Source organism: Trifolium pratense, linkage group LG2 (assembly GCF_020283565.1).
Source record: "Trifolium pratense cultivar HEN17-A07 linkage group LG2, ARS_RC_1.1, whole genome shotgun sequence".
Lineage (NCBI taxonomy): Eukaryota > Viridiplantae > Streptophyta > Magnoliopsida > Fabales > Fabaceae > Trifolium > Trifolium pratense.
The window spans coordinates 34,510,051-34,524,824 of NC_060060.1; the positions used below are offsets into that span (position 1 = coordinate 34,510,051).

A 14,774-nucleotide genomic window follows, 5' to 3' on the forward strand; every position below is an offset into this window, starting at 1 on the left:
AGACGCCATAGTTTTCGCATCTTTTTGTGGAAAGTGACTCCCAATTTCTAGTGGACATGGTTACAAATAATTGTAAGACTAATGAGGCTACTCTTGATTAGTTAGCTTCATTCATATAGTCTAACAAAGAATTTATTTCAAAGTCTTATTCCTAGAAATGTTCGTTTAATTTCGTAGTTTTTGTCTTTGAACTTTGCCCTCTTTTTGTATAAAAAAAATCAATAACTCAAATATGGAAAATTAATAAACCATTACTATTTATATTTAGCCAAAATAGTTATATGTCTATGACATATAGATCAAACAATTGGCCTAATGATTCATCAAAATTAAAAATTTGCCTAATGAGTCATCAAACATTTCTTAATAATAACAAAGTACAAACAATTCGGTGAATCACAATGATATTTCCTAAGTACATGCATAGTTTTTTTTGTCAAGTAGACTGATGACTAGAAATCTCATTCTTAAAATGGATATGTGGGAGTTCGGAATTCAAACCATAGTCTCTTTATATATATATATATATATATATATATATATATATATATATATATATATATATATATATATAGTGCAATATTCCTATCAATCGAGCTAACCTTTGTTTATGGGTAATGTAAGATGAAATGATAATTGTCGCACATTTTATAAGAAGGTTTAACACACTTAGTTTAAATAACGTAATATAAATATGTTTTACTCATACACGAATTTATATTTCATTATTTTATCACAACACAAATATCAATGTATTAGCTAATATAATAATAATTTTTTATTATTTTTTTAACAGATAAATTATTTAGAGTCATGATACAAAAAGGCTAATTTTACATTAAAAATAACATTTTTTTTATATTATATAAAATATTGACTACACAATTTTTGATAAAATTTGACTATATTGAGTTTGCTTAACTAGTTAGCAATTTTCATTATTATTTAATTGTTAAAACATTATTCTATCATATTAGAGTGGATTTTATATTTAGTGAATATAAACTAACACAAATGTTATTTAAACACAATTTTCAAATAAAAATACAACAAAGTTACGGGGTTTTTACTTTTTTTTTAATATTATTTGCTTGTATTGGTATCCGTGTTATGAGTAAAAAAGTTGATGATGTTGTATTTTTGTGTGGTCTACTTGATGTCAAAATAAGAAACTCATAAACTAAATGGTTTCATGATTGTGAGAGGATATTGTAACAAAGGAAATTGGGTAGTGACGTGGCTAAACTGAAGACAGGAGTTTACAACTTGAAAAGAAGAAATAACAACAATACAATACAATACAAGATTGATGATTTGGTTTGGTGGTTCATGTGCCCTGCCATGAATACGATGAGGGGTGTTGGCGTGTTTCCTTGTAATGTTGTGAGAGTGAGAAGACAGTGTTCAAGAATTCATCATCATTCTTCTTCTTTTCACAATAATAATAATAATAATAATAATGGGAGAATAATGAGGAAATGCTTTGTGGTGCGAAACAGTAGCAGCAAATTAGATGATGGTGATGATGATGCAGAAGCAGATGTAATTGTGATTGGGAGTGGTATTGGTGGACTGAGTTGTGCAGCAATGTTAGCAAGATATGAACAAGATGTTGTCCTTTTGGAAAGTCACGACGTTGCAGGAGGTGCTGCTCATTCTTTTGATGTCAAAGGCTATAAGTTTGATTCAGGTCCATCATTATTCTCTGGTTTGCAGTCTAGAGGTCCTCAGGCTAACCCTCTTGCTCAAGTTCTTGATGCCTTGGGAGAGTCTGTTCCATGCGCTACTTATGATTCATGGATGGTCTATGTACCTGAGGCTGATTTCTTGTCCCGCATTGGCCCTACTGAGTTTTTAAAGGACCTTCAAAACTATGCTGGTCCCGAAGCTGTTCGAGAATGGCAAAAGCTTTTAGTCAGTACTAGTACTTTTCCTTTCTCTCTTACTACCTCCTGCTACTCTTCTGCTAATTAGTCTAGGTATATAATGTAATAATATTGTTGCCTATGTATGTATCTATCTATATGTGCTTCCACAGGATGCTGTACTTCCCATGTCTACAGCTGCAATGGCTCTTCCCCCTCTATCTGTTCGAGGAGATTTCGGTGTTCTTTACACAGCTGCTGCTAGATATGCGCCTTCTCTTTTCAACACCTTTTTCCAAATGGGTCCTCAGGCTGCTCTTCGATCCACACAGCTTCTCTCACCTTTCTCCCAAATACTTGACTCTTTGGAACTCAAACACCCTTTTATACGCAATTGGATTGATCTACTCTCTTTCTTGCTTGCTGGGGTCAAATCCGATAGTATACTCTCTGCAGAGATGGTACTATATATATATTTCACACATTTCAAATCATCATTACCATGATTAATTCTTGAGCAACCCTGTTCTTATTATCTAACCGGTAGCTTGTCAATTTAATATTTTTTTTTATTATAAATGAGGATTATATTATTTATGACCATAATAACAAGTTTCTCTCTTCTCATTTTTCATACAAATAGATTATTAACAGCATGCATAGCACATAAATCTCTAAAGGGATTTTTGTTAAAATTTTGATTCCTGTTGTTAACTTAACAGACAGTAGAAGATTGATTGATCAATTTCATTTTTAAAAAAATCTCCTAAAAGTAGCAGTAAAATAGAATAAAAATTTAATGAAAGAGTGCTGGTTGAAGCATTAGGGAAACATTGTTGCTAATATTGCATTGACGACAAAACAATTGTTCCCACTTCCCCCAGGTTTACATGTTTGCAGAATGGTACAAACCAGGTGGCTGTCTTGAGTACCCCCTTGATGGAGCTGCAGGTATTGTTGATGCTCTCGTACGAGGACTAAAAAAATTTGGTGGACGGATTTATCTTCAAAGTCACGTGGAAAAGATTGTTGTCGAAAATGAAAGAGCCGTTGGAGTGAAGCTGAGAAGTGGTCAAGTGAGTGCAGCAGTATATTAATTTTGAATATGAATATTGATGAGAAAATGTGAAAAGATGAATTTTATGTTCAAATTATGCATGCTGCAGTTTATACGTGCTAAGAAGGCTGTTGTGAGCAATGCATCAATGTGGGATACTTTAAAATTGCTACCTCAAGAAGTTATTTCAAAATCTTACTCAGATAGGATTAACACAACTCGTCAGTGTGAATCATTCATGCATCTCCATTTGGGATTTGATGCTGAGGTGAGGTTTTGGTGACTGCTTTTATTTATTTACTTATATATTTCAGTTGGCATATGTTTGAAGTATTCAAGATTGAGTGAGCAGGGTATACGCAGTGATCTCGGAATTCATCATATAGTTGTAAATGATTGGGAAAGAGGAGTTGATGCAGATCAGAATGTTGTGTTGATATCAGTGCCTAGTGTACTTAGTCCTAATCTGGCACCTATTGGGAAACATGTGTTACATGCTTATCTACCAGGAACCGAACCATTTGAGTTGTGGGATGGACTTGATCGTAGGAGTGCTGAATACAAAAATCTTAAAGATCAAAGATCAGAGGTATGTATATGAAATTGAACGAATGAAGACGAAATTTGAGTTGTGTTTTTAATTATTAATGATTATTAATTAATTATTGCAAACAACAAATTTATAGATAATGTGGAGAGCAGTGGAGAGAGCAGTGGGAACAGGTTTCAGCAGGGAAAAATGTGAAGTGAAATTAGTTGGAAGTCCACTCACACATCAAAGATTTCTTCGGAGGAACAGAGGAACATATGGACCAGCTATGCAAGCTGGTAGAGATACCTTTCCCGGACATTCAACCCCAATCCCACACCTTTATTGTTGTGGTGACTCCACTTTTCCTGGCATTGGAGTCCCTGCTGTTGCTGCCAGTGGCGCAATTGTAGCTAATTCACTAGTTTCAGTGTCTCAGCATTCCCAGCTGCTCGATGCAATTGGAATTTGAAATAATTCTACAGATTTTATCTACCAAGCACCAGCCTTACCAAACTCAATTTTATATACTTTTCACTTCATTTTAGACTTATCACCATACCACATGTCAATTTCTTTTCTTTTCTAAAACATCATATTTTGTAATAAAAATATATATATTGTGCTTAAATAAACTTTCAAAATATTTCTAAGTTAGCATATATACATGGAGTTTTCTAAGGTTGACCACTTTTCCCACCACGAATCATATGATTTTTTAAAATAAAGATTAACCAAACAATAAGGAGTTTGCTAACACAATCCGTCCATTATAATGACCAAACCCACTATAGATTTGATTTCCGATCAAGCCAGTATGACTGATCAATCTGATCCAATTTTAATGGATGGTTTTCACAAAAACAACCTATCACATTGCACTAATATGTCACATTACAACTGCTTAAAGTTTCTGCACAAATATCTACATGGACTAAAACTAAATGTCTGTATAAAACTGTTATATGTTTGTTTTTTGTGTTGAATAAACTATTATATAGTTGTCGCATAGTAATTAAATTATTAATATTATAATATAGTTAGTTTATATATTTATCATCAGTTATAGGGTTTTACAAGATACTAAACAGATCTTCACCCATGCTTCACCTAGCAAAAACTGGTTCAGAGCAGATACAGCTTTCTTCCACGTGACTCTGACACACAATCATTTAGGCACACTGCCTTCTTCTAAAAGCAGATTGATGATAGACTTGATGATCTCATCATTTAGAACGATCACATTCTGAAAGTAAACAAAATAATGGTATTGTTACTACAACAAAACAAACAGCATTATGTTACCATACTGCACATGTGACAGAAGAATATAATCTTGAAGTTAATTCAACCGAAACAATAATAAGATTAAGGTAGACTTTGATGCATCCAACAACATGGATAAGAGAAACAGTGTGGGCAATGGGAAGGCTTCAAGACAATTCAAAATATCATTAGAAATGGAATGTAGCTATAAAATGGTACCTCCGGTTTCCTAATAAGCTCCTTTAGAATGGAATGTAGAGTCAATCGTAGCTCCTTGAACAACACAGCTATTTGGGCGGGTGCATTCAATTTTAACCATCCATCGATGATGACCAGTCCAGTCTATTGCGTAAAGGAAAGAAAGTTAAAAACAAACGAGAATTGCACTCTTGAAAGAGCAGCATGGTGGACCAGCAATATATAAAAGATACTTTTTCCTGTTTATTTTTAGGAAGACTATGGGCCCGCTTGGATTTGGCTTATTTTTTAGCTTATGAAAATAGCTTATACAAATAAATAAAGTTTTATGTTAATTCATAAGTTTTCACTAACAAAAATTGTATCTTTATAAGCTGTTTTATCATAAACTACCTTAAAAAACTTATAATAATACATAAAAGCTTATTTATTTGCATAAGTTATTTCGCATAAGCTCAAAACTAAGTCAATCCAAACGGGCCCTATATAAATTTAGAAAACTAAAGTTCAAAATAATAAAAAAAACTGATATAATAATGTAGTTCCTGGTGGACCACCAATTGAGGTATAAGGGGTCCATCTTAGCATTGCCATAAGCATCATTTATTAGGAATAGAGTAACAGAACATGTACCTGATGCTGAACATTGATTGACCCTCCAAAGAGCAAAATTGAGTATGGAGAAATGACTGAAGTATCTCGTAGAAATACTTTGTTCGTTTCAACCTGACAATTTTAACTTTACGTCACTGACAGGTAATCGGATTGATTATAAATGTAACAAGATTGACACATATATTTTATATGTTGCTTGAGGGGGAGTTTTGGAATTAGTGTAAATAGGGTAATGATGCAATTCCAGTAATTAGGGAAAAAAATAAATCCTTGTATTTATGTCTCTGTATACATTCTCTTGCGTGTAATTGATATATGCAATTGAGACAGAAATTCACTTTCACAACATATCAAATTTGAGATTATAAGAAAAGTTACCCATGCACATAAATTTCTCTAGAAGGAACATCCAAAGTAGTTAAGGGTTTATTTTCAATAATTTTAGAATTGTAAATACATACTGCTGTGTGTTATAGACAAAAGGCGTGCAAAAAAAACACCGAAAAATCAATTAAAGAAACCACTACCAACTTTCGTGAATAGCAGACAAACCAAACCGAAATTATACTAGGCAAATCCTTACAAGCAGCTAAAGCCTAACCTAGAAGATGCCAATCCTTCAAACCAAACCTAAAATGATATTGGGCTAGGGTTAACCGCAGCTGAAGGTCCAACTAGAAGGTGCAATATCTTAAAAGCAAACTAAAACAATACTGGATCAGTGCTAACTATACCAGAGCTAGCCTAACGAAAAATTAAACCTGATGGTAATGTCGAAGACATCACGCCTTTGAACCAAATCAGAACGATAGCACCAAATAAGCACCAGGCTGAGGTTTAGAAAACCGAGCAGCAACAGAAACACCAAAAATAGAGAGGCACAAACAGTAACACGCTGATCAGGAGGCAGCAGAACCACACTGATCGAGTGGATGAATTAGATAAACGACCCCCAAATGAACCGAGGAAGCACTAGCAAGTTGAATGGCACCACGGTATTGCAAACGGAGCTTCGGAGGGTGGTGCGTGCATTGAACGCACTGAAAATAATTCTTGCAAGTGGTGGTATCAGTTGCTGGAAAATTCTTTGGCAGCGGCGGACAATGACTGATGGCATTGGAGGAGGCATGAAACACGCCGGGAAAAAAGGATGACCGTTTGAAATAACAAAAAAAGGAAGAGGGTTCAATTGAGTAAATTTTAAATACAACTGTTACTACATTCACAAACTTTCAAAAATTCGGGAAGAGAATTAGTGACAAGACAAGTAACGGAGGATAGAACCAAGCTCTAAATATCATGATGAAATTATGAGTTTTAGACAAAAGGAGGAAAGAAAACATAAGAACATTGAATATAATAGTTAATAACTTGATAAAAAAAAATCTAAAGTAAATATACTTGATATAAAAGGGTGAACACTAATCCGTATTTATACTTAATAACTAGATACAAAAGACTAAACGCTAAATCCCTATTTATAAGGATACATAGACTCTATCCTAAATAAATAGAGAAATTAGGTCTCTCTAACATAATAAGAAATAAACTAAGATTATAAACAATGGTTAAGTTTCCTATTTATATGGTTATAAACAAATCCTAAGAAATAAACTAAGATTCTCTAATATAATATCTAACATTTTATAAGATATTTTCTTATAATATCATGACTTAATTGCATATCTGGTCCCTTGTGTTTACTTTAGGTTTCAATTTGGTCCCTTACATTTAAAAAATTTCAAGTTGGTCCCTTACGTTATAGTAAGCTAGTCCTTTTAGTCCAATTTCTATTTAAATCGTCCACGTGGCTAATAGAGTTGCATACGTGGACAACTTAGGAGGGTGCCACATGGAAGTTTTAAACGAAATTAACTCAAGATTTGACGGAAAGGACGAACTTATGTTGACATCAATAACGTAAGGGACCAACTTGGAACTTTTTAAACACAGAGGACCGACTTGAAACCTAAAATAAACGTATGGGACCAAATATGCAATTAAGCTTAATACCATATACATATTATCACATGACATTGATTTCAAAGCAACAAATAAATGAACAAACCTAAAGAGATAATACATTTCTAAATTATGAGAAGAAATATTTTAAGCTAAAAAGGAAACTTAACAAAGTTCTGCAAAAACTTCACAAACCTTTTCAAGGAAGACAAGAAACGGGTACTTGAATACATTTGTGTTACTGTTGATAGAAGATGGGTGGAGATGAACTTCTCTTCTTCCATCAAACCAGACTGTACGGCTGGAATTCGCAGAGCTAGGAGACCGCTTAAGGCTGCTGAGAGCTGCCGCAACAATACCTTGTTCACCAGCTGCTACATTGGGGTATAAACCTGCACATAGTATAGCCTGCAAGGGTACACTTAGAGATCTTTGCTTGAAAGAATATCTGATGGTTATATTTGCTTATCATTACTTCAATATCACTACTAACTTCTGTATATGATAGGTCAGGAAATAAGAGGGTCTACAGAATGAGTGGCCTAGCACAAGGACTGACCCTTGTCTCAGAAAATAATATAAATGATGTAACACATAAGTGATGCCCAACAAGCATTTCCCATAAAGGACAAATGGATTACTCTTTCAAATGATATGTAGTAAGAACTACTATTAGTATTCTAGATATGGAAGACAGATTGCATAAAAAATAGTTTCAGGGACAAACAAAGTGAAATCCAAACAAAGATATAAATATTCAGATTATCATGGAAAGACCCGATAACAATTGGATAATGTAACAAGCCTTTCACTTAAGCGGTAAAATGATTACTTATATCAATCCCTCAATTTAATTGTTACTTTCCTTTCAATGCATGCTGCAAACTAATAACAATTAAAGCTGAGATTTAAATTAGGGATATTTGGAATGGTAAAAAAGGAAATATACTTCCAATCTCAAGGGACAAAGTGACAAATAATCTCTGATATATGTTGTAAATATTAGACTGTAAATAGTAACATTTGTAGTTATTTTACATTAGAGCTTTGGTGAAAAAGAAGCAAGCATTGCCTAAAAGTTACAACTAAATATATCCAAACCATACCTTCAGAATTGACGAGTGATGTGCATGCATATTAAATGGTTGTGATGCATCAGAAAGCCACCTGTCAAGAATCCCTATCTTTTTTCCATCCATCTGAAGTGGTCGTCCAGATTATAAATCAGAGAAAATTACAAACAAAGCATTCTCACTTATAGTCTTATCAAAATTTTGACAACACTTAACGTAGAAGACATGTATAGGAATATTTGTATTAATGTAAACACTCTAATACAACTTTCTAAGTACTGTCGACAGTAAATATATTTTGTATTTAATATTTGTTATTTATTACATTGTTATTCTTTCCGTTCATCAGGCCTTCATAGTTTCCTTAGATAGCCTAGGCTGAATCACGTTTCTATTTGCTTTCTTGCATATATACTAGTAAATACAATGTGAATGATGAGTGGAAAATGTTCACATTTATGTTGGTACCAGAGATCTTTGGTTCTTCACAATTTTTGTTTTTAGGGCTTTAGTAGATCTGAGCGTTGGACACTTGTATATCCAATCTCTGATGTGAGAAGTAGAACTGCCAAACGTTTTGAATACCACTGACCGGTCGGCTGCCAAAGTGTTGCTGCCACACATGTTTCCACAAGCACAGATGCTTGCCGGCCTAGCCCATGACGTCCATGTGCTGGCATCAAGGCCTCCATTGTGCTTGTTGGCTTCTTCTTTCTGTTTTGGCCTCGTTGGCTTCTGGGTTTTACAACTTTGTTTGCGAGTTTGGAGGGGAGGGGAGCGGAAGTGAGGGCTTTTGGGGGAGGAAAGTAGAGGGAAATCTTTCTGTTTTTGTAGGGAATGGTAAACGAATTCTAACGGAAGGAAAACAAATGAAGAAAACAGAGTGATCAGCCACACTTGGTCGTGCCAAACTGTATTGAAGCAAGCTAAAACATTCAAACTAGACACAAGGAGACTGCTTCAAACCATAGAATGATCGACAAAGCGGACATGCAAGGAGAGAGTCACCGAAGACAATAAAACCTAGAGGTTGGTCCATATCAACTACTTCCTATAATTTACTCGTTCTTTAATGAATCATCAGCAAAAATTAACTACTATCCTATTTAATGATAGTATCTCTAAAATACACTGCATTTAATTTAACCTTTTGTATTTCCAATGAACTGGAGTATTACTTATGGAGGGTAACTTAGGCAATGAACTTAATTTTTTTTTATTGAGATTGCATGAACTAAATGCGATAAACTATTTTTCTATATATGCGTGATTTGATCAATTTTTTCTTATATAATTCCGGCGGAGTATCATACAAGAAGGCACTTTTAGTATCTAGTTGGTGAAGAGGCTAATGCTATCTCCATAGTTGTTAAACGCGTGCTATAGATCGTGAGATCGTACGATTTTACGCGACAAACACAGTCCACCGTGCCGGAGCGGTCCAGAGATCGGAAGAAACGCCGGAGCGGTGGGATCGCCGAGGAAGAGCGTAAAATCGTGGGCACAGCGATCTTCCTCGTGTCGTTCCGATCAGTTCTGTCAAAGGCGCGACCCATTCCGCACCGACCCGATCCGCTTGACTCGTTTCTGACCCGGGTCTAAAACCACCAGCCAACCCGAAAACGACCCGCTTCAACTCGGAAACTTCTCGTTTTGCAGCGAAATAGGAATACGCATTATTTCACATGGGGAATCGGTGGGTTTAATGCATTCCTCTCTCCCTAATTCACTCACCTGCTACCTAATCCAATTAATTATTCATAATTATCATTCAATTCTATGCTATTTTCGTTAATTATTCATAATTCCATTAATTATTCATAGTTATTCATAATCATCATTTAAAAGTCTAAGCTATTTTTTTTATTTTTTTTGGAAGTAGAGTTAAGCTATTTTAGTTATGTTAAAGATTAATGAAGTTTTTATATTTTGATTATGTTTAATATTAATAAACTTTTTATGTTTATGAAAATTTGTGGGATCTTACGATCCTTGTTACGATCCTATGATTTACGATCTTTCTGTACCCCAACGATCTTTAGTGGGATCCCGATCCTGACAACCATGGCTATCTCCATAATCTAAACCAAAGATAGTCTTGTCACAAGGTAAGGGAACATGGTCATAAGTGCCATTGGACTGTAATGCGACCATTTCAGCCAGCATTGCCTAGCGCCAGCTGGGATCAGCCATGGCTTTACATGTAGACTTAGGAGTACATCCAAAGCAGAGACATAGGAAGAAGATAAACAGTCATACATCATAGAGAGGATTAGGATAGAGCACAAACATATAGCGGAATTGTATCTATTCGTTATTCTTAAAAGGTTGTCGAAAGTATTTCAATTTTAAAATTTGGGATTATTTCTATATAGGAATCGGAATATCTTATTTGCATGTTTGGCTTTGTTGGGTGATTACAAATATACCATCAGTGTAAGCATATAAGACTCTTGATTAATAATGATATGAAATCAATATTTCCTTTAATAGAAAGTGTATTGAGACATGAGTAGAAGCACTCCACCCGAGACCTAGAGGAGTACCCCAGGTTTGTGGGGAGTACCTGCCAAGTGGAGCACTCTTGGAGTCTTGGTTACCCATCCTACTTCATAGACAATACTTAGTAAGAAAAGGCAACAAACCTGATTAAATTTTGGAAGAGTGATGAGACCAATGTCTGCTAGCAAAGTTCCAAACTGTATCCTCATCTCCCTGACATACATATAAATCATGTATTTATGAAGTGTTGCTAAAGAAAATACAATTTAAAAATATAAGCTTTGGCATGTCCTTGACATACATTAATGTTGAGGTTCCAGAGACCCAAATAAATTATACATTAACTCACCATTTCAATATACTTGAGTAAATTTCTTTGAGTGTATCATGGTATAATAGAAGAAGAAATTGGCAAGTTTCCATACTTATTAGACACATTAAAGATGAGTTTATAGTCCACATTAGATTTTGTCAAAGAAAAAGCCACCTCTTAATTGCTACTGATAAATCACATCATATTAAAAATAAGGTGCATGTTATGGGACCCCTACACATGTACTTATATTAACATTATAGAGCATACACCTTTAAGTAAACAGCGTATATAAGTATAGGGTGTAAGACCCGTGTCGTGCACCAGCTTTCATGTTGTTTCGTTTTCCATCTTTTATGTTAATTGTTGTAGCTTTATGATGTTTTTGTTCTAAATTGAATAAAATCAAGGTGCAAGTATTTGTAAGATTTAACTGATGTTTTTAAGTAATAGAGAATTTTTTGTCGATTTTTATTTTAGGGTTACCATGTTATTATAGGTACAAAGTTTCTACCACCATTTCACGGTGACTAATCTCCGTCAAAGAATCTGTGGGGCACACAAGGTGGGTTCTCACTTTCTCTCGGTTTCTCTTTCCTTTAATGATTACATAACTGTAATATTTTGGGGGTAATTCTGTTGCATGGTGCATCAAGGAGTAACAATACCTATTGTATCTCCATCCTGATTTCATTAAGAAATAATACATTTTCTCCAATCCTAAAATATATAATTATTCTAACCAGGAAACAAGGATCACAAATTGTATTGTAATATTTATATGTCCATTGTATGTAAATTCAACCTTTGGTGTTGATGAAACTAACAATTCAACATTTCTCCTTTTTGCTTATTTGTTACATATAACATTTATTTTATGGTGGAGGACATTTTTTTTATAGGAAACATAACATTACTAATCAAATAATATAATGGAGGGCAGATAAAGAAGAATTGTTAAGGAATGAGAGAAGAAAGAATACTAAGAGGTAGCCGAGAGATGTCTTAAATGAAAAATAGTAAAATGGTTAGATGCAAGAGTAAACATATAATAAACAAAAGACTTTTTTGGAGTTTAGTCTCTTGAATAAGATGCAGTAATAAAATAGAATACCATATACCTTATCATAAACATTACAGAGCTGCTCAGAAAATATGAACCGCAGAATTGCTGTGCAGCTTTAGGTCCTTTCTGCAAATGTCAATGTAATAAAGTATTTTTTGAAAGAAGGCAATACTATGATGAAATATATGTCTTGCAAATATGATAATTCTCTTAGAGCATCCACAATGGAGCTCTCCATTTTTTGGTACTTGTCTCACGTGTATACATCACTTATTTATAATTTTTTAATAATAGTACTTAATAAGTACTCAATCCACCCACTTGGGCTGGCCTAATGATGTTGGCTTGGGACCTTGGAGTTTGCTCCTCTCAAGGTCTCAGTTTCGATTCCCCCTTATGCCAATTTTGGTGGCCTAGTCCATACAAAATTTTGCTCTACCTTTAAATGGGAACCCCGCAAGTGGAGAGTAGGATTGGACCCCTCAGATTAGTCGGTCCTTAGGCCGGATAGCAAGTTTTAAAAAAAAAAAGTATTCAATCCCTCCAACCCAACACCCCCTAAATGGGTCCCACCAATAACTCTACATCATTATAAATGGGTCCCACGAAGATATATCTTAATGAGGAGAGATAAAATGCTTATTGTAGAAGTTGTACCTATTATATACTCAATTTTGTTTTCCTCCAATGGGCGTACCTAATACGTATCAATGCTTAAAAAATAGGAACTCCCCATTAGAGATGGTCTTAGAATTTGGGTTGGGCTTAACTCAACTTACAAAACCAGCTTGTAAGGTGAGGTCTACCTCCATTTATAACAAATTTTCAGGCCATATCTCATCCAATATGTGACTTCTCAACAAGCTCTTATGCATAGATTCATATGCATTCTTACGGCTAACAATTAAGTATATCCACAGCTAAGTCTCATGATGATTATGATAAGCAAGGTCAGTTTCTCTATTTATTTACTTACTTATTTTATCTGTCCCTTATTATAAGAACCCTAACAAAAATCACGGGTATTAAGAAAATATGTGCGGGTATTACTATATTACTATGTGGAAAATGTATTTAAAGTTGATTTTTCAAATTCCAATGCAAATTGGTGGTATTAATAAGGGTAGTATTTGGAAAAAGAGTAATAAATGCATCTAGAAATTTATAGAGGGTCTTATATTTAGGGACAAACTTTTTTTTGTAAAAAGGTCTTATAATTAGGGAGAGAGGGAGTACTTATTTTCCCTCACAAGGACACTACTTATTGGTAAGATGCATGGTAGTCTTTTCTACTTATAAGGCTGCTTCATATGCAATCCCATTTTTTAGAGCATTAGTAATAGTGAGAAGGCAATATACGTAAGATAGTACATGCCTCAACCAAGGTGATCTTAAAATTAATTACCGAGGTCGTGCCTAAAAAACAAATCAGAATAACATACTGACCTCATTAAAAATAGTCTCCCATCTTTTGTATGCTATCATCATAAGCAAATGATCTGATTGCCTATCAATATCATTCCCGTCACCGGGCCCATGTTGCTTATCATTCAACAATGTTAGTTTTGCTCTTTCGACATTCTGCCTCTGAAGATAGACCAGCAACATTTAATTCAAAGTCAAATACATAGTTAACCAGACTAAATATTTATCAAAGAACTAATAAGATAGAAGACCTCATCTTTGGGATACACAAATGGAGACTTGTAACTTAAAAATGCGGAAACTGAAAGAATAGGTGACAAGCAACCAAAAATTGCACCGTACACCATCATCTGCAGTCACAGAAACACCATCATTAGTGGCTGGCATAGCAACCTTATATCACTTGAAAAGAGAAGAATAATAGTAGGCATAAGGTCTAAATTTATTTTTCCAATTTTCAAGTACCTAAGGTGTAAATAATATATAGGCTATCGAGTCTACCCTAAATAAGGAAAAGGATTTTACTAAAATTAGAATAAATCAAATCCATTCTAATTATAGGAAACTAAGGAGACAAATCTATACAATAATAACGAGAACCAAATCTGCTTATTATGGTAAGGATGAGTTAAGCCCAAAATAAAAACCTAATATGGTATAAGAACCTATCGATTCGAGCCACCCACCAAATTATCCACACATCAAGCCCAATAGTACAGGGCATGAGGGGTTTATTGAAAAAAAAACACTCAAATCTCACATTGAAAAGACCCAAAGACCCTTGATGCAAGATTGTTAGTGGTAGAAATGTTTGGATAGAAGGGAGAAAAATAGAAAGAATAATTTTTCTGAATGTGCTTGAATTACTTTACACTTAGCAGCATGTTTATAACCCTGGTAATT

The 14,774-nt window shown here is 34.3% G+C and overlaps 2 protein-coding genes across 5 annotated transcripts in view; one reads left to right on the forward strand and one right to left on the reverse strand.

The window, feature by feature from the left end:
• The first annotated feature begins 1,197 nt into the window (after positions 1 to 1,197).
• Positions 1,198 to 3,950, forward strand: LOC123910789 (prolycopene isomerase, chloroplastic-like). The gene is made up of 6 exons (XM_045962027.1): positions 1,198 to 1,914; positions 2,039 to 2,326; positions 2,750 to 2,941; positions 3,032 to 3,190; positions 3,275 to 3,511; positions 3,609 to 3,950. Exons 1-6 carry the CDS (start codon positions 1,330 to 1,332, stop codon positions 3,921 to 3,923), a joined length of 1,776 nt encoding a protein of 591 aa, XP_045817983.1. The 5' UTR covers positions 1,198 to 1,329; the 3' UTR covers positions 3,924 to 3,950.
• Positions 3,951 to 4,303: 353 nt separating this feature from the next.
• The window catches only part of LOC123910788 (DExH-box ATP-dependent RNA helicase DExH7, chloroplastic-like), a 33,349-nt gene continuing 22,878 nt past the window's right edge, over positions 4,304 to 14,774 (reverse strand). For all 4 annotated transcript variants that reach the window (XM_045962025.1, XM_045962026.1, XM_045962024.1 and 1 more), the window contains exons 26-34: positions 14,123 to 14,221; positions 13,893 to 14,033; positions 12,502 to 12,572; positions 11,211 to 11,280; positions 8,599 to 8,691; positions 7,688 to 7,900; positions 5,549 to 5,641; positions 4,937 to 5,059; positions 4,304 to 4,697 (exon numbers count right to left, since the gene is read on the reverse strand). In XM_045962025.1, coding sequence (XP_045817981.1) covers positions 4,620 to 4,697; positions 4,937 to 5,059; positions 5,549 to 5,641; positions 7,688 to 7,900; positions 8,599 to 8,691; positions 11,211 to 11,280; positions 12,502 to 12,572; positions 13,893 to 14,033; positions 14,123 to 14,221 — 981 coding nt within the window. In that variant the 3' untranslated portion in view covers positions 4,304 to 4,619. The remainder of the gene's footprint in view (positions 4,698 to 4,936; positions 5,060 to 5,548; positions 5,642 to 7,687; positions 7,901 to 8,598; positions 8,692 to 11,210; positions 11,281 to 12,501; positions 12,573 to 13,892; positions 14,034 to 14,122; positions 14,222 to 14,774) is intronic.

Excerpts from the sequence above, each read along its gene's own strand:
- LOC123910789 (XM_045962027.1), top strand. The coding sequence starts at position 1,330 with ATGTGCCCTGCCATGAATACGATGAGGGGTGTTGGCGTGTTTCCTTGT. Across the intron at positions 1,915-2,038 it reads GAGAATGGCAAAAGCTTTTA|GATGCTGTACTTCCCATGTC; the intron begins GTCAGTACTAGT and ends GTGCTTCCACAG. Across the intron at positions 2,327-2,749 it reads GTATACTCTCTGCAGAGATG|GTTTACATGTTTGCAGAATG; the intron begins GTACTATATATA and ends CACTTCCCCCAG.